We start from the raw sequence: 22252 nt of genomic DNA on the forward strand, positions 1-22252 counted from the left end.
TAAGCCTCTCATATTTGTGGGCAGTCATGAGTGCTTTTCTGTGTACAACACTGAAATGGCAAATCCTTGTTTTTTTTAAAGTGAAAAACAAAGGACAAAAATGTTTGTTGCTGTTCCCAAACAATCCCACGGTATTGCAGTACCTGGCTTAAACCCCAGCCCAAGATCTATTTCCCAGGGCCAGTTTTTAAGCCCTCCTAGCTTTCAATATAGGATGAAGTGAGTTCTGCTTTTCTAATTGTCTGATGCTATTATGTGGACAGCAGTACTAAAAGGTTTCACAGTGAATAATAGTTCTGATTTTGAAAACCCAATGTGCTTCCACAGTAAAGATATAGCCAGCATGAGTCCTAACAAGTTTTGCATTTGTTTTTTTATTTTCTGAATTGTAATATATTCTCAGTATGTTCTACCATTCAGAAAGCCCATGCCAGCTCCTTGTAAATTTGAAGGCCCCCGCATCTTTACTGTACAAAATGGAGGCAAGACCAGTCATACCTAATTAGCGTTTATGTCATCATGTATAAATCCCTACGATGCTACCTGCATGAGCACAGTTCAGGCCTACTGCAGTTAGACTACAAGTCAGCTACTAGACCAGTTCAGTCTAGACCAAAGCTGACACAAGTCCTTCAAAGTACAGCAAAATGACCCCTAAATACAGTTTTCCTCTCGCTTTGACTTAGAGATCAGTATGCACGTAGTAGAGTATACCTTATGCTATAGGAACTGGACTGTACACTATGGGGAGGAAATTCACTTATCTTGCAGATTGGTGCACGTGCCCCCTTGTTCTTCACTGCTCTTTAAAAAATAAAAAAAAAATAAAATCCACAACAGATGTGCTCAAGCTTTCTTCCAATACTGCAGTTTTTAGGAATTAACAATTTCTGCCCTCTTGAGCTGCTTATTTACTTCCACAAATTTGAGTTTCTTTTGGGGAGAGTTTTCTGAAAGCCTTGTTGGTCAGTCTCATACCAAGAATCAGAGCTGGGAGTAAACTAAGAAAGGAAGACAAAATATTTTAAATTCAAGGCATTTCCATATTTAGTACCACCAAACATAAAGAAAAAACAGGAAAATAATTCTATGACAAATCATATACTGCAATCTGACAGATTTCTAGAAACCCAGACTTGGGTACCACTAATCTAAAATATACCACTAATTTGGTTCTGTTCAATGTATTTATTGTCTTTACACCTTTCTTGAAGTGATTACTGGTATTATGCTGCAAAATTTCTATACAAAGGAGACTTCTTGTCATATTAAATCTTAGGCTTTAATAGGGACATCTTAATTTTTAAAAATATAATGACCTCTGAAAAAAGAGCAGAACCATTATGAAGCAACCCATATCCCCACAGGATTTAGCCAGGGTACCTTGCATGGTACTTTGTATTTAAAAGTGTTGTGTAATCAGCAGTATCTGTTGAAGTCAGCATATACTCTCAAATGTCTGCACTGTTGCCAAGTCTAAAAGCCAGATGGACAGACTGCTGATGGCAGAAACTAGTTGCTGGAACCAAGCAATCATGACCATGCTTTTCTGGCAAAAGCAGCCAGATATATCATACTTCTGGTGCTTGTTCTATGTCATGACTGACACAGGAGTAAAGAGCATTGTAGTGGGATGCTAAAATGACAATTGGTGTTAAAAGTGCTTCTGTAGATGCTTCACTCTTATCAGTACAATTATTTAGAAAGGGCAGAAAACATTTGTCAAATTCACAGAATGAACTTTAAATGAAGCTGCTTAGTAGAAAGCATTTGAGAGGAGACTGGATGAGCCAGATATAATATAGGAAAAGCCATATTCCTTACAGATGCATTTAAGTTGCATATGTGGACTTCTGCCAGCTTCCTTTCTCAATGGTACAACAGAGAACCTCATGATGAGATAAGACAACAATAGCACCTTTCTTTACTTAGAAGAAAAGTACTTTTGGTTTAAAGAGAAGCAGGGGAATTAAGGATACAGAGTTGCAGTTTACATAAACTAAAGTGTCTCTTGCACTTTTTTTTCAAACATAGATCAAGCTACTGATACATAACAGTAAGTAGTTTTACTGCCAAATGTTGCCTTCATGTGGCTTCATTACTTGTATTTCCCTAAAACATGATAACTTCACAAAACACTGCTTTATAACATGTTACTGCATTTAAACAGGAAGTTAGGATGGTCCAACTTAGCATAGTCAATTCATTATATTTCTGAAGTAGGTGACATTATTCTTGAAGATTCTATAAATTAAGTGAAATGAATACTGATTTGAATTTAAACACATTTGATGGGAGTTAGCACAGAACTATAGAAGACTAGAGAATGGTTCGTCACAGTCAATTTTTGGATTTTTTGTTTTTTCCTTGTAAACTCTAGAACTACAGCATCCTATTCCTCTTATTTAATGAATCATGAATTATTGATGGTGAATTATAACTTATCAGGAATTATTACTGTTGACTTCTCTAATCTTCACATTTAACAGACCAAATAAACCTCAGATTTTCTTGGTTCCTGCCCTGCTTTGTGCTTTAATGCAACCTCTGCACTTCAAAACTGAAGGAGACTACTGGAAGTATAATTCAAAATAGAAAACACCTTTTAATTAAACCAACACATGACCTAAAAAAAACCAACAAATTTCATCCCACTGAAGTAATTTGTTTTGTTGAAAGTTTCATCAATACTTGCTTGCACTGAATTTTAAAGTTGCTGATCAGAAGCATTCAACTAAGCACCTAGTACCAGCGTCTGCTGAGAGTTAAAGTTGACTTCCACAAATGTTACATCTTCCTGCAACAGAAGGAATTTCCTTCCACTGGAAAGTAAGTTATGCTCCTCATGCAACCAGTCCAATTCGATGAATTAAATCTACGGCTACTTCAGAAAAGATTGAGAGCAATCTATCCTTTTAACATTTTACAGCCTGAAAAAACTATTTATGAAAGAGTAAGGGGCATTTTTACCTCCTGCATACTTAAAGAAGGTCCTCTTGCAAAGCAGAAGCATAATATTACTTCAACCCAATCAGGACATGACAATAAACTGTGGCATAGGAAGTGTGAATATAGATTACTTTTACGCAGATTATAGTTTTTAATAAAAATGTAAATGTATGCTCATGAGAGATTAAATGAGTAGATACTTGGTTAGCAAAAATGTTGTGCTTGATTTAACATAAAGGCAGATTTGCACTTGAAAGAATCTTGATAGTTACTCAGAGTGAATTAGCCTCTTTTCTGGAAAGCAATTAAAGGATATGAATACAAAGCGAGATTAAAGTGTCAGAATGTGTGTCATTAACTTGTGTCAATACACCTATGTGCAGTTTAAAACCTCAACATACTAGCATTTTACCTTACGTTTTCAACAGAGAGGACATCTGTTTTCATTTTTCAGCGGTGATTAAATGCACAAGTTACTCAGTGGATAGCCATACATTTGTACATTTGTGCTCCACACGTGTTGGGAACAAACCCATATGGATTTATTTAAGGCTTACGTTTCATGTTTGTTTTGGATTATTCAAATAACGTGCATTACACCTGCATCAGTTCACAATAAGTTTATTTTATGTGAAGAAAAGCTTTGCCATTAATGAAAAAATTCAGTAGAAAACAGTACCTCCTGCTTTCAATCTAGGTTACTCAAAAGTAGAAGCTGGTATTAGTGAAAACTTCAGTAGAAACATGTTCTTGGCACATGAAGTAAAAGCTTTAAACACATTAAGTTTGAATAGAGTATTTACCATGCAACCATGCTGGCAGAAAAGCCAGTTTGTAATGGCTGGTATTTGTCCCTCAAGAAAGAAACATGGAAGACACTTAAACCTGCTTACATAATATTAATTGTATATAAATATGGTGTCACCATAATTGACAGTCTTTACTCAGGCCAGCCATTTAGTTTAGCAGTTCTAAATAAGTAATAGGCACTTTGCCTTTCTGATTTCCCCTTTCACCCATCAGCCAGTCTGAATCCATGCCCGGGATACTATACACTGTTATCACCTAAAAAACAGAAACACATCATTATAATCTAATAATTGCCTAGGAAAAAAAGTCTTTAGTCTTTACAAGGTCTTAGAAACAGGATTAACCAAGGTAAACTAACCATCTGAGTATCTACAGAAAAAAAATCTAGTGCTCATAAAAATTATTTCATTGGTCCATAGAAAAGAAGTAAATATGGTAGCATATTTCAAATATTTCACCTCTTTTATGAAGTTTTTATTAATTACTGTTACTCTTTTTAGTTTGTTTGTTTTTTTAAATCCATGTATCTTGTATATTTTCCATCAACAGGCAACCTAAAAGCAAGTTCCCTGGATCTTCAAGTACATGACAGAAAGACAGGTGATGTTGATGGGCTACACCTTAACAGAAAATCTGAGGCCATGGCTTCCATCTAAGTCACTGTCTACGTAAGACAAAAGTCAAATAAAAATATGTAAGTAATGCACACATGAAAAAGTTATAACATTTTTTGCGGACGTTATTCTTCACTCAGCTACAGTCACATAAGTAGGTGACTATTTTATATCTTTGCCTGCTTTCTGTAGGCTTTCTGACTTTCAAGTATTAAGAATTCAATTAGAAGAGGATTAAGCACAGCACTACCACCACACCACCAAAACCAGAAGTGATTTTACTTCCATATTCTTCTCAAAATGCAACATCTCATGTTTGAAAGACTAATTATATTGATAACAGTGTTAGAGGTATGTTAAAAGGAAGACTGAACAGTTGAACCTTGATTATCTAGAAAATTCTTCTTGCAAGCTGAGCAGGTATAACAGATGTTAACTCTCAGTATAGAACATCAGGGTATACAGGTACTGGACGCTAGCTTCTCAGAGTGCTATTGAAGTTTAATTAAAAAGAAAATCAACTACACAGATTTCTTCACGTAGCACATCTTCACTAGATAGTCACAAGCATTCCGAGTATATTCTTAAGTGACCGAGATACTTAGAAAACTTACCTCATCTGCAAGTAGTGATAACTCACTGCTGTTTGCAGCATCATAATCATAGAGAACTCTAGCTTTCCTGCTGCCACTTGATGACTTCAGTTCACTGATGCCTGAAGTAACTATTGAATTGCTTACTGAAGGCAATGAAGCAGAAGCTGAGGCCAAAACTGAGGGAGTAGAAATGCTTTGCACAGGAGTCGAGGAAGACTGATTATTGTTAGAGAGAAAAGTAGATGGAAAGCTGTAGGGAAAAACAAAACAAAACGACTTCTGGGTGAATCGGTTCTACATGCCTTCACACCTAAATCAGTATTCTTGCCTTCATCAGTTATGGATTAGACAGCAGCAGACAGCAGCAATTGGAAAGCACTGATATTTGTACAAACCTAAATAAAGATTTGTTCCTAATGCATAGTATAAACCAAACCAATATACTTTAAAATAAACATTGCCACTTAAAAAAAAATAGGCAAGTACTATTGGTCAGACTTAATTCACACTTCATTTTAATAAACATTTATTTTGGCAGCTCTGCCAGTAAGAGTAACCTTCACCCCCTCCTGATAATTCCTTAGTTATATGGCTACACAAAGGTTTGTGTTAGTGAACCAGATCAGGGAAATAATATAGGTTAAAAACACAGCCCTCCTCTGAAAGAATAAAAAAAAAAAAAAAAAAGACAGCTGTTTTTGTAGTCTAAATCGGTTTGTTGATCCAGCTAGCTGCGTGTTATAAAGCAAAAATATTTTTAACAGTAAGGATGAACTTAAATCAACTCAGGGCCCTCCTTTCTAGATCAGATTACTGCTTGTTCTTTGCCAGCTGTAGTGCTTGCCAGACACTTCCATAAAGTCAATTCCACTCATTAACCTGACTGAAAGCTAAGCCAGTAAATACATATACATATATATGAACTGATGGCAAAAAAGTGTTGCAACACAGAGGTGATACAACAGAAAGGACAGAACAACTTGTCTAAAAAGTGGAAGGAGCAGAAAGAAGAGCAAGAGAGCAACATATTTTGGGGTGGAGGATAAAGGGGATAGAGTTGCATGGTTGTGAATGATGAACTGTGAGACTGTGTTACCATCTTATTTCACTTTGCCCTGCATCCTGCGATACAGTTCCATGGCAGACAAAACTCATTTAGTAGTTGATGCAGTCATTCCTCACTGCCTGACTTTGTTCCAACACTCATCTGATTATACCCTAAGAGCAGGCCAGTGACGGTTTTGAAAAACGGCAGAGCTGACACACAGAAAAAGGTGAGGGTCAGCAAGGAGAATTAGTCCAAGTCAGGATGATGTGGGCCTGTAGCTCTATTTCCTTCCACGCTTCTTCTGACCAGTCTATGCATCAACTAGTCAATCAATTCCACGCAACTTTCCTCATCAGTCCTTCTGCATAGATGCTTTTTCTTTACAATCCAGCATATGGACACGTTACCCCCCCACACTTTTTTTAATAAGCAAATCAAATCAGCAAAACAGAAGGAGAAAAATCAACACCACAGCATTTTCATAGGGATAACTCAGATGTGCCTTGTGACGTATTTATTATTATCATAGTTGGCATTCAAAATTTAAAGGGATAATCAGCTGCTTTTGAATATCACTAAATAACTGTTTAATATACTGTTAAACCTATTCTCTGTTAACACAGTAATTACTTGTGGATCATTCCGCTCAGTTTGAAAGGTCACTGGTTTGTACAGCTAGTGGAGAAGAAAACTAAAGACTTTCTAACCACCTGGTCAATCAGTAAAGCATTAAGTCTCACTTTTTGCAAAGCTCTATGGAGGTACATTACTGTAATTCTTCAGCTGTATAGAGATTGTCTGAGATTTAATTTTTTTTAAAGCACTTTAGTAGGAGTTTCACAGCGTGTGGAATAGTAAAGGGTAAGATGGAAGACTAAATGCTGCCAAAACTTAGGCTTGACTGTCAGGGAAGCTGAGAAAATTCAGAGCAAAAGCAGTTGTCAGAAAGAAAAAAAAGCCAGAGTACTAGGATATTTGAAATAGATTTGTTTAGTTAAATACAGGGAATAAACAAAAAAAAAAATACTGATTTTAACCTGGGAGATTTGATTCTTTAAGCAGCCACTCAGAAGAAAAATGCAGTAGAGGGATAAGTAGCTGGCACTGCATTGAAGAAAAACATCCATAAAACTATGTCTACTTACTTAAAGAGAACTGAGTGAAAGTTTTCTTCTCACCCTGCCCACAACTGACTCTGGAGAGTACATCTGCAAAATCAGTGGTCAGCCTTGGAACTTGAATAGTCTCAATGTGAACTGGGTTAGGGTTTATGCCCTAGATTCTGTGCCAGATAAAACATTTAATATGCATCTACTCTGGGAACCAAGTTTTTGTTTCAAGTAACTATCCCACTTAGAGCTGGCACACCTTTGGTTCACTAAAGATCTCAAAACAAAAATAGCCCCTCACAGCTCTGGGCTTTCATGTGAGGATATGGTACAGCGTTGTTCTGAGATGTGTGAAAAGAACACACGTAACCCAGCACTTCACATCCCTTTTTAACTGAGAGAGTGCTTGCAAATACAACCAAAACCTAACTGAGCTGCCTAGGCTATTTATTTTGTGGCTATATCTGCCTGTGTGTAACATGAGACGAACATCTCACATACCCTGTTCACCTACTTAATCCAATAGCTACCACAAATACTACCCACCACGTACTTATAAAATGAGAAACTCTTCCAAAGCAAGGAGTGCAACTTGAGAACCTGTCTGTTTTAATCCACATAAGCAAATAAACTTAAGTGGTCTGACTGAGGAACCTGGGATTTTTAAAAGCTTCCAAGCTTTTGGTCTTCTAGCAGTCATAATTTTATCTAAAATACTAATAAGATCATAGCAACATAAAGATATATCCTTCTGTTTTCCTAGAGGCAGTATTTTCTTCAAATATACTATTTTTATACCTCGTAGCAGTTTACATACATTTTAAACAAAGACAGCTGTTCTAAATATGCTATACATCCTAAAGCAAGAGATTTTAATGACAAATATGTTCTTTAGGTTAAACCTATCATGCTTAAAACTTTCTGTTAGGCAAGTAAACTAGGATAAGAGTACAAATTTTAAAAACAACTTCTCAAAATATTTGTGTAAATATACTTCACCTACTCTTTAATATAAGAGGCACTTGTCCTTATTTCAGTGAATGTTTATTCTCAAGCTTCAGTTCTAAAACTCGCATTCATGTGCTACCAAATTTTAAGATTGCATACTTCTTTCAGATCAATGTAGCTTTAAAGACATAGCTTCTTTAAAAAACAGATTAAAGATTTTTTGGAAAAGTCTTTAAACTATCTATTTAAACAAACTGAGGAAAGGACATCAAATGCCACAGGAAGTAGCAAGTCAGGAAAAGGACAAGAATTAAAAACACTTTTGTTTTTACTTCCTCTCCATGAAAAACAAAAGCAAAGATACTTTAGAGACAGTTCTTTAAAACAGCCACTACAGTAAACTTTGAAGTACAGACAACCCTTCAGTGCATATGCTCACCTAAATAATATGGTTTGGAATAGCCCTAAGACAGACTGGCTGGTAAAGAAAAATTTGAATGGAGAAACTGTATAAGAAGTTTTCTGAAGTTTTTACAGCATTACTACCTTCCAAGTTGTTTCTGGAGATCCAACATATATTGGTAACATTGTGCATAGTAGGTCATCTGAGCTTCAACAAAATCATTCAGACAGCGAAGATGATGTGCCTATAACACAGCAAGGAATTCAAGTTCTTAGCCTGCAAGAACTTCAGATTGCATCAGAAAGACTAGCCTACTTATCACATTGGTAAGGCCAACGTTGGGACAAAGGATTTACTCCACATAGGCACTGTGCAGGTGCCTATTTAGCAGGTAACTACAATAAAACATCACAAATCAGCTTAATCAAGCACAAAAAAATAGGTTCTGTCCAACAATCACGCCATTTACCTAATATTGTTTCCACAACAGGATATTTTAGCATGTTTTTTTTTTTTATCTGATCTGATAAATGGAAAGCTAAATTGAAAGGATAAAAATGAAAACACCTGAGTTCAAGGTAAACAGAAAATTAAGAATAAATTCACTGAATACTAAGGTATAATACAAAAAAGTGTCTGTGGGATACTTTTTAAGGCAGTAAAGCAAAACCTAGTAGCCCACTGTTCCCAAGTAGTTTAAAACAACAACAAAAACCTACAGTAAAAGGAAGTGCCTGGATTTTAACTGTATTTCCCCCCTTTTGTGTACTCACATGTGTGCTGCTGATTCCTTCCAGCAGAAGTCTGGTAATCTCTGCTTGACGGTCAAATTCGCTCTGAGTAATTCGTACTTCCTGTTCAGACTAAAAGCAAGTATGCATATTAGGTACTTGCACAATGCACTCTATTACACTTTTCAACCACAACAGTCCAATTTTATTCAGAGCTACTCATACAAATGCATTTAATCACATGTTTAGGTGTTTGAATCCTGTGCTTTTTCTTTGCAGATCTTCACTACACAAAAATAAATAATTGCTTTCTAGGTTCAGAACCATCAAGACACTACCTATGTGACAAACACCTTTAACATCCGATACCTACCACATAGATCCAACATATGCAAAAGGAGGGCATTTTTCTGCCAGCAGTATTACCCCACCTCTCCCAATAACAAACCAAGTATTCATCAGCACAACAGTGTCTAAACCACAGGTTCTGCTAGCACAGCAGTGGCAGTCAAGGAGAGCGTGATTTTTTTCCATATTTCAAGTTAACATGGCTCTACTCCGATATTTAGGGTAAACCTGACATCATTTTGCCAGACAACCACACAACAATCAGCCAGACGTAATTCTGTGTCAGGATTAACAGGATATATCATATATTAATGTTGCATACTAACCACCAATCTACTAAAACTATTTCTGGAGTTTGGAATTGAGGTGTCTTAAAAAAAAAAATGTATCTGGACTATATCAAATGTTCTAATCCTAAATAGAGTAGAATTTCTATTAAGATGATTGGATTCAATTTTGATACTTAAAGAAATCCTTTTTTTTTTTTTCCTCGTTACCTATCAAGGATTTTTAACTGGATCAAACAGCATCATAGTAGTTTTAAAGGACTTAATCTAGCACAAACCAAATTACTTCACAGTATTTTGGAAAAAAAAGAACAGTACTCAAAAGACACAAATACAGAGAAATCTATGTTGTAATATTTAAGACTTACTATTCCAAGACAGAATGTCCTCAGTCCTGGAATCTTTATTACCCTGCCTCAGTGCTTATATGCATTTAGTTCCTTCTGTTATTCTCCAGAAAGAAACCCAAGGGGGAAATCTGCATTAAATCCAAGATAGAGCAGTTACTCTTCTTAACACAATGAAGTAGGGAAATATATTTTCATGAAGCTATTTTTTTCCAGTTTCCTGAGGTTTTTATGTGGTTGCAAACATTTTGTTCTTGCATGGCATTAATGCTAATCAAAATGGAAAGCCATGTGGAAGGATCTTAATCTCAGAAATAAGCACAGAAGAATAACAGTTACTCAAGAAAACATTTTTCATCTAAGTCACCGCAGCTGTGAAGGCTTACACATTAATCAAGCACAGTGAGAAAGCAGCTATAGGGTACTGTGTGTTTCCTACTTAAAACTGAGAGATCATGTGTATCAAGTTACAAACTAATTACATTTTCCAAGTTTTCTGAGGCAAGAAACTTTGCTTGGAATTTTCCTATTAAATCTTTGTATTGATATCAGTGAAATCCATCTGGAAGTCCCCAAGAGAAACGAAAGAACAAGCAGTGGAGAACAGCAATTCTGATAGCCAAGAGGGGAAGAAAAGCATTCCCTTCTGTATAACCAATATCTTAATTTCCTCTACAAAAACAACAAAGTAATATGTAAACTATTTGGAGATAAAAAGGCTAGCCTTCCAGTTCTCCTAAAAAAGTTACTAACATTTTCTTTCTTCCTGCCAGGTAAGTAAACACATGAGAACAGGAAGCTGTAAGAGGACGAAACGTCCATGAGAGTAACTGACCAGCTGCCTTTAGGAACCTGTCCAGGTTTCTTCAGTGTGATGTGTGGGGTATAGTTTGTTCTGAATAGTACCTGCTTTCTATATGGTTAAAAAAAAATGTACATAATTCATGACATGATTTAAAGCTTTCAGTCTCCCTTATGTTATAGAGAAGCTGAAGAACCACCCTTCAGCCCAGTTATTTTTCAGATGTGCCTACTTCCTAATTTCAATTGCTTAAGCTAAGCACTGCATTCTCTTGTGACAATATGGAGAAGGGCTGTAAAAAAAACAACAACATCACATGGGTTTATTGACATTTCTGGCACACACTCCAGCATTTTGTGTACTGCTTTATGTTCTGAGTAAAAGCTGATGGTCAGCATTTTTCAGGACAGGTTAGATTACTATACCCTTACCTTTCTGAAAATTTTCAAAAAAAAGCTTAAGGGTTCATTGTTAACAGGACACCTTGTCAATAACTTTTAAGAGACAGGTCTCGTAGTTCTTTTTCTAGTCTGTCTTGTCACATGACAGTCATATGGTAGTAAGCTGTTTCTGGCTAACTATTGCTTAGTATAAGACACGCTACAGACTTTGTATTGCCATTGGAATTTGGAAGTCCCTAGAGGGAACCAGAGTATTCTGATGCAATGCAACAGCATTAGACCAAAATCAACAACATGCAATATCCTTTATTACATTATACTAGCACAAGTTATTGTTTCAGAATTCTGCCATTTCTAAATTGTTTACTTACTTTTGTCACTTCCTCAGCCCATATCTAGTCAGCATTAAAAGTGTGGGGAAAAAATAAAAAAAAAAAAAAAAAAACTTAGAGATTGGTGGTACTTTATTAGCGGATGCAACTCTATGCTGTCTTAATTATTTTCCTGTCCTCAGAACTCCACAGGGATTTGAGAGGCTCTATGAATAAGTTAATTGCCTAAAGCCCTTCATATACAATGAAGCTAAATTAAGTACAGATAGCACTTAATCTCTGCAATATATTCATAAATAAGTTTATACACTGAAAAATACATGACATGTAGAACTTGATTGCTTTAAATATATACTTGTAACATTATTACAGTTAAAGATTTAAGATTAGGAAGTGATATGAATAAAACTAAGACACTATATGGATGAAGTTAGGTTATCTTGGTATGTTAGAATACTGCAAATTATGGAAAGCTATTCTCTGTTTAACACCACTCTAGATAAAGACCGAAACAGACAAATTAATGATTTCTCTTGCTAATACCATTACCAGTTTCTTATTTCACAAGAATTCCATTGAAACTAAGATTATTAAAATACTCTCAAACTGAGAATTCACAGAGAATTCAATAGGAGCACATAGCACAGTAGTCATAGAACTGCAAGGAATTTACTCTAGAACTTAATTACTTCAGCTTGCTATCCCAAACCCCTCTTGCAGTGCAGCTGTCCTTTAACCTCACTATTTCTGCAGTTCTAAGAAGATGACACAATCAGGACTTTGGTAGGAAGAAATGTCCATAAAAGCTGCAGAAGCAAGTTGAGACAAACAAACTTCTGTGCTCCTTTACCTGATCACAACTGAGAAATCTGTAACACTTACTGCAATGAGACCCACTATGCTGTGCAGATCCCAGATCCGAACTATGTCAGGACAAACTGTCGTACATTACTAATGCCCTCCTCCCCCACTTTAAGTACAGTTTTAGCACCATAATTGTGAATCTAAGTCCTCCACATATGTGACATTACCCAGTTCCAGATATTCATAAAACACAGCTTGAAGAAAATGAATAATTTCTGTGTATTCCTGGCTGTTTCACATCACTTATTCCTACCCCTATGATAACAACATGAAAATAAAATAATTCCTTTCCCTTCAATGGGTAAAACTAATTTCACAAGGGATAAAAAAAATCAATTCCTTTGCAGCTTAGATTTACACTAATAAACGCATATGAATGCGAACACAGTATTGCATACTTTCAGATCATCGGAAGTATTTCTGATGAAAACATCTAATGCTATACACCAGAAGCGTATTTAGTATCCTTACATATAAAGTTAACTACAGACCCTGTTTGGAATGGAAAACGTCTGAAACAAAGCCAAATTAGCAGGATAGCAAGAGGAACCATTTGACAGAAAATGAATGAACACAGGAGGCCAACAAACCTTCAGCCATTTTACATGCAGCAAGTTGAGCACGTAAGAGACATTTACCATAATGTTATTCTCTTCAGGCTGAGAGGTGTTTAGTTGCTTAAGTACATAGATAAAAGACAAAAGCAAGTTACAACAGTGAATATAACAGGTGAACAGATTATTGGCACCAAACACTGCAAATATAAGCTAAGCAAGATTATGAACTGAATATTGAAATCCAAACAGTTTTATTTAGCTCTTCTAAATACTGATCTAAGCTACTTCAGTTGTACAATAAGCATGGTAAAAATAACTTCAAATACATCTACAACAGGAAAAAATGTTTAAAAGTAGATCCTAATTTAACACTTTATTCCATCCTGACAAAGTAGTGAAACAAATATTTCATTCAATACATATTGCTAGCCTATCAGGTTCAGCAGTGTTTGTCAGACATCTTCCTTCAAAAAGAAGTGAACCAGCAAAAGGCAAACCATTTCATTGCACCTATACCCATGTTAGCCTCCCTTTCTATATTGCAGCGGATAAAAGTATAGATGCAATTTTTTCACTTCTCTGGGAACTCTGAAATCCAATGCTTCTCAGACAGGCATACTGCTGTTAAAATGTAATTAAAGTTGAAGTATAGGCAAGGTAGTGATGTAAGAAGCCTCAAGTTTCATGCTCTACCACCACAAAATTACTTGTGAGTAAAACTGAATTACTTGCTATAAGAATATTTAAGACTGGTTAAGTAGCAGCAGCAGCAACTGTCAATAGTTTTGTCCAAGCATGCAGATCTGGATGATTACACTGTTGATGGAACTAATAAACTCAATATAGAACCTTCCTTTTAATAGTAAACTAAGCAGGAACAATTTCCTCACAGTATTTCTATTTAAGAAGTACAGAATATACCTGCTACCATGATAATACGCAAAACTTTTTTTTTCTTGAGGGAGGTTTTGGGGAACAGGGAACTTTGAAAAAATCCAAGTAAAGGAATAGTTTATTATCCATTGCTTCTCTATTCAATGCAAGATGACTAATAACCTGCTCTGCACTCCATTGGTAATCTTACTAATTACGGAAAGCTTGATAAGCAGAAAATTAACTTTTTGCATAAAATTAACATAACACAGGGGAAAATGTGTACACGGATCTAAAAACCTATCAACAGTTTAAATACATAGGGATAGCATGCATGACACGGAGGATTGACAGAGGCAGAACTGTAAGGCAGATGTATTTGTTCTTTTTTTTTTTTTTTAAAAAAGAAGTGATTACCACCCCAAAGATGTGAGGTGCTTTATCTGTGCAGCTTAGTCACACCAATGATGCTGAGGTCTTTAGGACAGTGATCTATTCACCAGCAAAGTCTGAGAGTCCCACTTCTGCCTCTTCATGCTACACACCACACACATTCTTCCTGGGCATTTAAACTATCTTTATTTCTTCAGAATCTAAGTGCGTAAAACCTACCACACTAAATGCCCTAACCCCTAAGGCAGAGGGTTGTGGGGTGGTGGAAATCACGTCAGTATCCATCGTTTCTTTAACTAACAGTTGCAATTTCAGTCAATAGATAGTTGTGAAAATACTTCAAGCACATGCTGCTGAAATTGCATACATTTGATTATCTAGTCCGCATTACTTAAAATACTGAATTTATAGATATCTCAGCTTTTTAGTTAAGGCAGTGACAATGGTTAAGAGATGCAAGTTTGAGTCTTGTTATGTGAAGCAAGAAAATACAAAATTTTGATATAGTGACGTTAAGTCTAGATGAGTATGTAAATTGGGATTGTATGTATGCTTCAACACTTGCAAAGATTCAAATAAATAAAATCTAAATCCTGGTATTTATTTTAGTTTTATTACATGACAAAGGTGTTTCATCACAGATTTCCTAAAGACGCGATGTGATTTATACTTTCAAATGTCTGGCAGATAGTAGCAAGTTATTTTTGGCACTACAGGCTCATCTAGTAGTGAACAAAGGTAGAATATTTACTTGGATCAACTAAATTCAACTGAACGGAAACCTAAAAATAAAAGACTAATATCTTGATCAGCAATTCACTTCCATTTCCTTGTGACACATTTCTAGTAAATTATCTCGTCTAGAAAAAAAAAAAAGGGATGGCAAGAAGCTAGTACTGGAAACCTAACCAAGAAGTCAGACTTATTTATAACAAGTGTGAAAGTTATGGACAGGTTTAAAATACTACTTACTGCGGCTCGAGCTTCTGCAACTTTTGCCTTCTTCAATCTGGTTTTTGCTGCATCCAAATCCAGTCTTTTATTTTGTAATAGTTTACGTTCTTTCTGAAAGCAAGTTAGGTTAGTTCATGAGCTAAAGTACATATCCAAAAGCAAAATCCTGTCTATTTGAATCCCTTCTCCCCACCCCAGTATCACATACAAAAAGCGTTCTCCAGCTGAACAAAGAAGCAGAATTAGCTCCTAACTATTCTCACACAGTTTATACTCAAGGTATGTACCTTTAAAGTACAATAGTTATAAAAAGCAAGACTTCAGAATTTTGATGGGTCAAAAGGAAGGAAAATACAAGGGCACAATTTTATCTGACCTTTTCTAAATTAGTTTGAGGAAACCAATAGTGCACAGTTATCTACCACTTCAGAGATTTACACTTCCAGTCATTTTGAAACGCTGAAGAACACACGCTTCAACTTACAGTAATAGTTTTGTAGTCTCCTTCAATGAAGTTTTTTAGGGGAGTAAGAAAGTTTATAGCAGAAGTCTGAATTAGTTCTCTGTCTGCTGTTCCAATTCGCTTTTGTGTCTCTCCACATTTAATGAGTGCATTTCCTGTAAATGAGAAAATATGATAGTTTCATAGCAATTCAGGCAGGTGGTTATCAAAACAAGTTACTATGGGAACAAGAATCAAAGCCAACAGTTTGAAAGACAATCCAACACCATAGTAGATACTTTCAAAATACATTAGAATCACCTAGTAATGCTAATTCTTCTTGTTTTATATTAATATCAATCACAGGAGAAGGCCAGATTTCAATACATATAGATACAGCATTGTAGAAGGTGCATTAGATATGGAAATGCCATTGTGCACACCTATGTTAGGATTGAATATTGTAATCTCTATATTAATCTAACAACTTCCTTCCCTTGTACCACTGTAATTAGACAAGAGTACTTGATAGCAAGGAAAACACCTTCTTAGCTACTAGAAAATGCTTCTCTTCTCACTCCCATGATTAACTCCAACTTCATGCATGTAGCTTTTGTACATTAACTGAACAATACTTGGAAGTTTTGCTGTAAGTTAAGTAAGGAAGCTCAAGTTAGTACATTAGAAATACAGTTCTCATTAGTATGTTTCAACAAAGCCTCAAGACTGAGTTCTCAGACAACACTTTTGTAACAAAAAGGTAACTTCCTAGAGGAAGATGAGAAATATAATTTTACATTGTTTAGGAAAGAGGAGATCTGTGCATTTTCCCCCCTCTCCCCTTCATTTGCTGCTTTCACTTACCATAGGCTGTTCCTGGGCCAAATTCATTACCAGCATCGATCATATACTGGCCTAATAACTCTGGATTATTCATACGACTTGGTGCTTTCCGGTCCAGTTTCTCATACACAAATTCTTCTATCCTGGCATCTAAAAAAAGAAAGTGTTCTTAAAATACTGTCACTCAAAACACAACTTACAAGTAGAAAAGAAAACAAATGAAAAGGAAAAAGAATGCAGAATTTCTAAACCCAGACATTCAAACTCAACATTAAGCAAACAATGTGAAGTTGAATATACTGTTCTTGGAGACTACCTATATTCCACATTTATCACGCTTGCTTCAAGGGTTTCTTAGTCTTCCATGAAAGTAAGAAGTTATACTTTTTGTTTCCCTCCTGTAATGGGGTTTTAAAAATTTGGCCAGAAATCTTCACTCTACCTTAAACACTTCTCCTTAAATACAAACCAAAAGAAGTACCACACACAGAAAACCACAAAGCTGGGGAAGTCTAGATGCTAGGGAAGACCCAGCATCTAGAGAACATAGGTATTTAGTAAAGGAATTGTTAGAGACAGACATTTCAGTTCATCTTGCCTGCTTCAAGATGATTTGTATTATGCAGGAAGTTTAATATAATGAAATAGAGCAATGAAATTCCTTGAGCCACTGCATCTGCATGAAAAACTTTAGAGTTCTTACAGTTCTTATAGAAGAACAGGAAGAAAGAAATTGGTACAGCACCTCCTATTCCCAGTAGCTCTTCAAGATGTGCCCCTCTGTAACTGCAGCCTTTAAAACTGCTGTAGTTAGTCATAATTTAGGCAATACCTATGCCAGTAAACATTGACACTGGCAAGGCTATGAATTCAAAAGTTGCAAAAAAAGGACTCCTTACTTGGATTTGGCTGCAATAACACTTCTGTTTGTTTCATTATTTTCTCTGTCCACAGCTTAGTGCATTCTGCTTTGCTGAGGAGGTTCTCCAGGTGAGCATCCAGTTCAGTCTTCTCTGCTTGACCAAGCTTTTCTTCTGTGAACTATGGTTAGTCAAACAGGTTGAAAACAGTTAATTCATAGAAATAGTTTCCCAGTGCAAGTTTAAGACAGTAACTATTCATTCTCATAATTTGCACATCACGTTATTCAGACATCACTGAAAATCTAAGGACAGATTTGAAAGTTAAGTTCAACAATGCACCATTACTATCAGCAAAAAAAAAAAAAAGGGGGGGCTTTTTACTCACACTGAGAAGAGGAGGGTAATTTACAACATTATGAAGAAATCTGCTCTACCTCCTCTTCTTGCTACCAAGAGTTCTCACTTGAAGCATTTTGTCCAACTTTGCACAGTGCTCATGAAAATAAGAGCCAAGAGAGTCCAGAGGTAACAGAGGCAGCTACGAGATTACTTCAGCCTTGTAATTAAGGCTGTCCCTTCTCCCATGGGGAAAGCTGAAGACGTGACAGATTCTCACTGCAGATACCTTCACTGTATTTAAAGAGTGCTATCCTGTCTACAGCAAACAGGGCAAGAAGCAGTGGGTTCAAAATTCAGTATGATGATTCAAATCAGCCATCAGAGAAAGCTTTCAAGGCAAGGACTGAATTTTAAAATAAGACTGTCCTGGGAAGTTGTGGAATATACACTGGGGGGGAGAGGTGGGAAACACACGACACATTTTAGAATAGGTCAGACAAATGCTTTAGCAACTGTTTAGATAAAACTGATCCTGTTAAGCTTTACAGAAACAGTACATTGACCTCCCGAGTTCTCTTCCAATCTGTATTTTCAATGAAATCCAACGCAACTTCATTTATCTAAATAAATACAGCAGACGATTCATTTCAGTTGATATTAAATTCATGTAGAGTCTAATTACTTCACAACCAGTTCATACCTCAATCCCAGTTCTCTGGGAGAGAAGGAAGACATGTTTCATGTCAGGGAACAAAACAAAACCGGAACTAAGGGCTTGGCCTGACTTTCCTCGGATCAGTGGTTCCGCATGATGATGATCTCATCACTTGACAGCCTGTTCAAAGGCAGGCATTTTCAGAAGAACCTGGTTTAGAATTAAATCCTTAACAGTCTTTCCAGTTAAGAAAGCAATACTAGAAGCACTCCAACTGTTAAACATGATTCTTAGCAAGCTCTTAGGTGGAATAAACTCCCAGTAAAACACGAGAACATAATACAAATAAAACCGCGTTGTCCAAGTTTGTTTTAATTTCCATTTCACTTAGAACAAAACCAGCTTTGATAGTACGCACATCTGAAGTCTAGAGGCATGCTGCAACATTTCGGGTTGTACATAAAAGTAAGCTGCCTTAGTAAGAAAGTTCACCTGCAGTATAGGGAAGGAATAGAATTTAGGTACGGACCTGCTACTACTACTGTTTAAAAGGCTCCTTAAAGCAACATCAGGCACTGTAAGCAGTTCTCAAAAAGGTTTTACAGATTCATTAGAATACAATATAAAATGGCTTTGAATTTGATTAACTACAAAGAATTGTATTTGTTTACAAAATGGCCTTTTACACTTAGTATTTTCAGAACTCTACTTTGCAGTGAGGGCTGCTTACTCCATGTTAGACTTCCTGTACCCATTTAAAGAAAAAAAAAAAAAAAAAAGCAATACAGACCATATGGAAAATAGAAGTGTGACAGTATGGATTCCAGAACGGCCTTCTGTAGCAAGTCACATCAGCAAGATACCTATCAAGCTATCACTATTAAATTCCAAATATACACACAGGTTGCCTGAAGGTGACCAGCTTACAGAGAAGGAAAGTGTACTGTTCTGCAAACAACTGGGTTACTGTGGCCCCAATGGCATTTTGGGGTTGCACTGCAAAATTCCTAGAAGTTACATCAAGAGAGCCTCTAACTTCAGGTAGAAGTCACGGACAATAAAAGCATTCCTACTACTAAAGAGGAAAAGCCCAACTCATTCCCATCTGCTATACACGCAGCTTATCAATTACAGAGCCTGGCAAGAGGAACAACACATTCCTACTACTACACTCTGTAGCATTATTTATTTTACCTCAAATACTACACTCATTTTCTGCTTTGCTCCACAAATTGGAACTGCTGCAAGATTCACTGAGAACAAGTCATTCAAAGAATTTGCTACTCGATGGAAGAAAGGAACTTCGCCATAGATAAGGAATGTAGAAATGAATATAGCAGCCTGAATATGGAATATTCACAGAGAAAAAGGTTTTCTGGAACATAAGCATCAGGTGCTCGTTAGTCCCGATCCCCGTTGAACAGAAAAGCCTGTGAAACACTAACAAGGTGTTCACTGTCTTTTAAGATGGCTGAAGTAAGTTGAAATGGAAGTCAAGTGTTTTTTTTACATACCCTTTTATGCTGCTGAACTGTTTCATTCGTTTGTTTGTTTCTAATATCAAAGCAACTACTGTCAGATTACACCATGTTATCCAATGATAACTGAACATAAAAAAGCGAATCCACAAACAGGCTGCCTCTCAATCTCATCTGTAGGCCTCCCATAGCCAGTCCCACAAACACACACACACACACACACACACACACACACACACACGAGAGGAGCAGCAGTAGTGCACCCAGCATTAGCGACTCAGACTGCAATAACGTGTGAAGGATTCACTCCTCCCCCTCAGGGGCTTCATTACGCATCTCATTTTAGGAGAAAGTGACAAAAATCGCAAGGTCCCATCACAGGCTCTTGCAACAAGGGGTGAACTTCACGTCCCTTTTTCCCTTGGCCAGCAAAAAAAGCTAAAGGGGCGGAGGCTGGAAAGGAAGACAGGCTGGGAAGCCGTGACAGAAGCCGGGGAGGGGGGTGGGCATGGAAAGAGCTCCATCACAAAGAAAAGCCACAACTACTACTTGAAGTTAATTTCAATCTAAGTAACAGTGTTTCCTGATGAGTTCGTATTTTCAGCGCTCTGCTGTGCTGCTGATTGCCGGTTCTGCTCGAACACGGAGATTTAAGCCAATACACCAGCCTGATCACACCAGATAACCGCTTTAATCCCGTGCCAAACCTGACCGTGACCCACGGAAAAAAACACGAGAAACCACAGCGAATTACTGCGCTCTGCTCGGACCTCCACCTCCCCACAGGAAATCTGCTCAGGTTTGATTACGTAAAGAAAGAGGCTTACGGCTCAGGGCAGCGGCGAAGGAACAAAAGCCAATTACAGTACCCTCAGCGCGAGGAAAGGGGAAAACCGACTCAGAAACAATAGGCTGCCCAACGAGCCCCGAACCAGCCCAGCCCAGCCCAGCCCAGCTCGGCAGCCAGCAGCCCCGGCGCGTCCCGTCGGAGCCCCGGTTCCCCCGACGGAGCCGCAGGAGCACGGGGCTGTCCCCAGGCCAACGCCTCGCGGCGGCCTCACGGAGCCCAGTCACGGCGGTGCCCCCTCCGCCCCACCCCGCGGGGCGGCCCTACCTGCACGGCGCGGCTCAGGAAGGTGCCCGCGTCGGCCGCCAGCTTCTTCACGTTGAAGTCCATGATGTTCATCTTGCGGCGGCGGCCGCCGGAGCTGAGTCAGCGCCGCGCCGCCGCCGCTCCCGGCCCGGCCCGGCCCTGTGGGGAGCCGCCGGGGGGAGGGCCCGGGCCCGGCGCCGCCGCCGATTGGGTGCGTCCGTGGCGTCAGGCGCAGGGCCCGGATCGGCCGCGCAAGGGACGACGGCGAGCGCGGCGCCGGGGCGGGGCGGGGCAGGGCGGGGTGGGACCGGGCGGGCGGCGCTTCCCGCCGCTGGGGGCGGCCCTGAGGGGCTGTGCGGGGCCGTGCCTTGCGCGCCGCCCGAGGGGACCGCCCGCCGTTCCCGCCTGCCTCAGGGCGTTCTGTGAGAGCGTGAGCCGGGCACAGCGTGGGAGCGGCCGTCCAGAAACTGTTGGTTTTGTGCAGAGACACAGCTGGAAAGTAGCGGCAGAACGGCACAGGAAGATTTGAAAACGCCTCGAGTATCATAGTGTAACCTAACGCCACCAATAAAGCAAGTTAGAAGAAAATAGCCTCTGGTTTTAATATTTTTTTCCACTGCTTTAACATCCCTCGTTATTAGTTTTGAATGCTCAAGAAGGAAAAAGAAAAGGACCTTTGGCGTGGGCTAGCTAGTTTGAAATGTTTACAAGGTGTTATCGTTAGCCATGAATTAATATTCCCTGCTTGAAAGTGAACCTGGTCATTTGGTGAGGTAATTCACCGGCTAATCCCAGTGTAAAGTAACCCCGGGCTAGGTTTGATAAAGTTGGAGGAAATCCTAGAGCACGAACGCAGGAAGTGAATTCCAGAACAAGGAAGTAACTGGAAGAACCAACACAATCTTTCTGAAGGGCTGGTCAGATTCCAGGAATTAAAGCCAAAACAAAAGCCAGGCCATGTCAAGTTCCCATTGCACCCATAGCACTGCTGCTAAGGAGAGGACCTGAAAGTTATTGTAGGCGTGCGTTTACCTGAGCATGTTCTACCAGTTTCAGCTTTTATCGTGTCACTTTATTATATAATAGACACTTATGTGTGCAACTGTTTATATACAAAAAGTATGTGGCATGTTTGTTTCCATTGCTTAAAGGAGTTCTACAAGCATAATAAGG

The 22252-nt window shown here is 38.1% G+C and overlaps 1 protein-coding gene across 3 annotated transcripts; it reads right to left on the minus strand.

Annotated features, from left to right (window-relative positions):
* Positions 1-3554: 3554 nt before the first annotated feature.
* Positions 3555-21340, minus strand: SH3GLB1 (SH3 domain containing GRB2 like, endophilin B1). 3 transcript variants are annotated; one of them, XM_082766330.1, is made up of 10 exons: positions 21101-21340; positions 17551-17692; positions 16673-16801; positions 15851-15984; positions 15385-15477; positions 11765-11788; positions 9251-9340; positions 8621-8721; positions 4988-5219; positions 3555-4014 (listed from the first exon to the last, which is right to left on the minus strand). In XM_082766330.1, the coding sequence occupies exons 1-10, from the start codon at positions 21170-21172 to the stop codon at positions 3907-3909; spliced, it is 1125 nt and encodes a 374-aa protein (XP_082622456.1). In that variant the 5' UTR covers positions 21173-21340; the 3' UTR covers positions 3555-3906. The 3 variants fall into 3 exon arrangements, with proteins under 3 accessions (XP_082622456.1, XP_082622458.1, XP_082622457.1); XM_082766332.1 differs by lacking the exon at positions 21101-21340 and adding an exon at positions 18554-18670; XM_082766331.1 differs by lacking the exon at positions 11765-11788 and having other exon boundaries at positions 21101-21339.
* Between the last annotated feature and the right edge of the window lie 912 nt (positions 21341-22252).

The sequence above is a fragment of the Aythya marila genome (genome assembly GCF_965140915.1).
Source record: "Aythya marila genome assembly, chromosome: 8".
Lineage (NCBI taxonomy): Eukaryota > Metazoa > Chordata > Aves > Anseriformes > Anatidae > Aythya > Aythya marila.

Bases quoted from the DNA above. Each gene is read 5' to 3' on its own strand.
- SH3GLB1 (XM_082766330.1), bottom strand. From the start codon at position 21,172: ATGAACATCATGGACTTCAACGTGAAGAAGCTGGCGGCCGACGCGGGC. The intron at 15,478-15,850 runs GTAAGTTGAAGC...ACTTGCTTTCAG, and splicing joins GAGACTACAAAACTATTACT to AAAGAACGTAAACTATTACA. The intron at 11,789-15,384 runs GTAAGTAGTATT...AATGCTGACTAG, and splicing joins TTGCAGAAGCTCGAGCCGCA to ATATGGGCTGAGGAAGTGAC.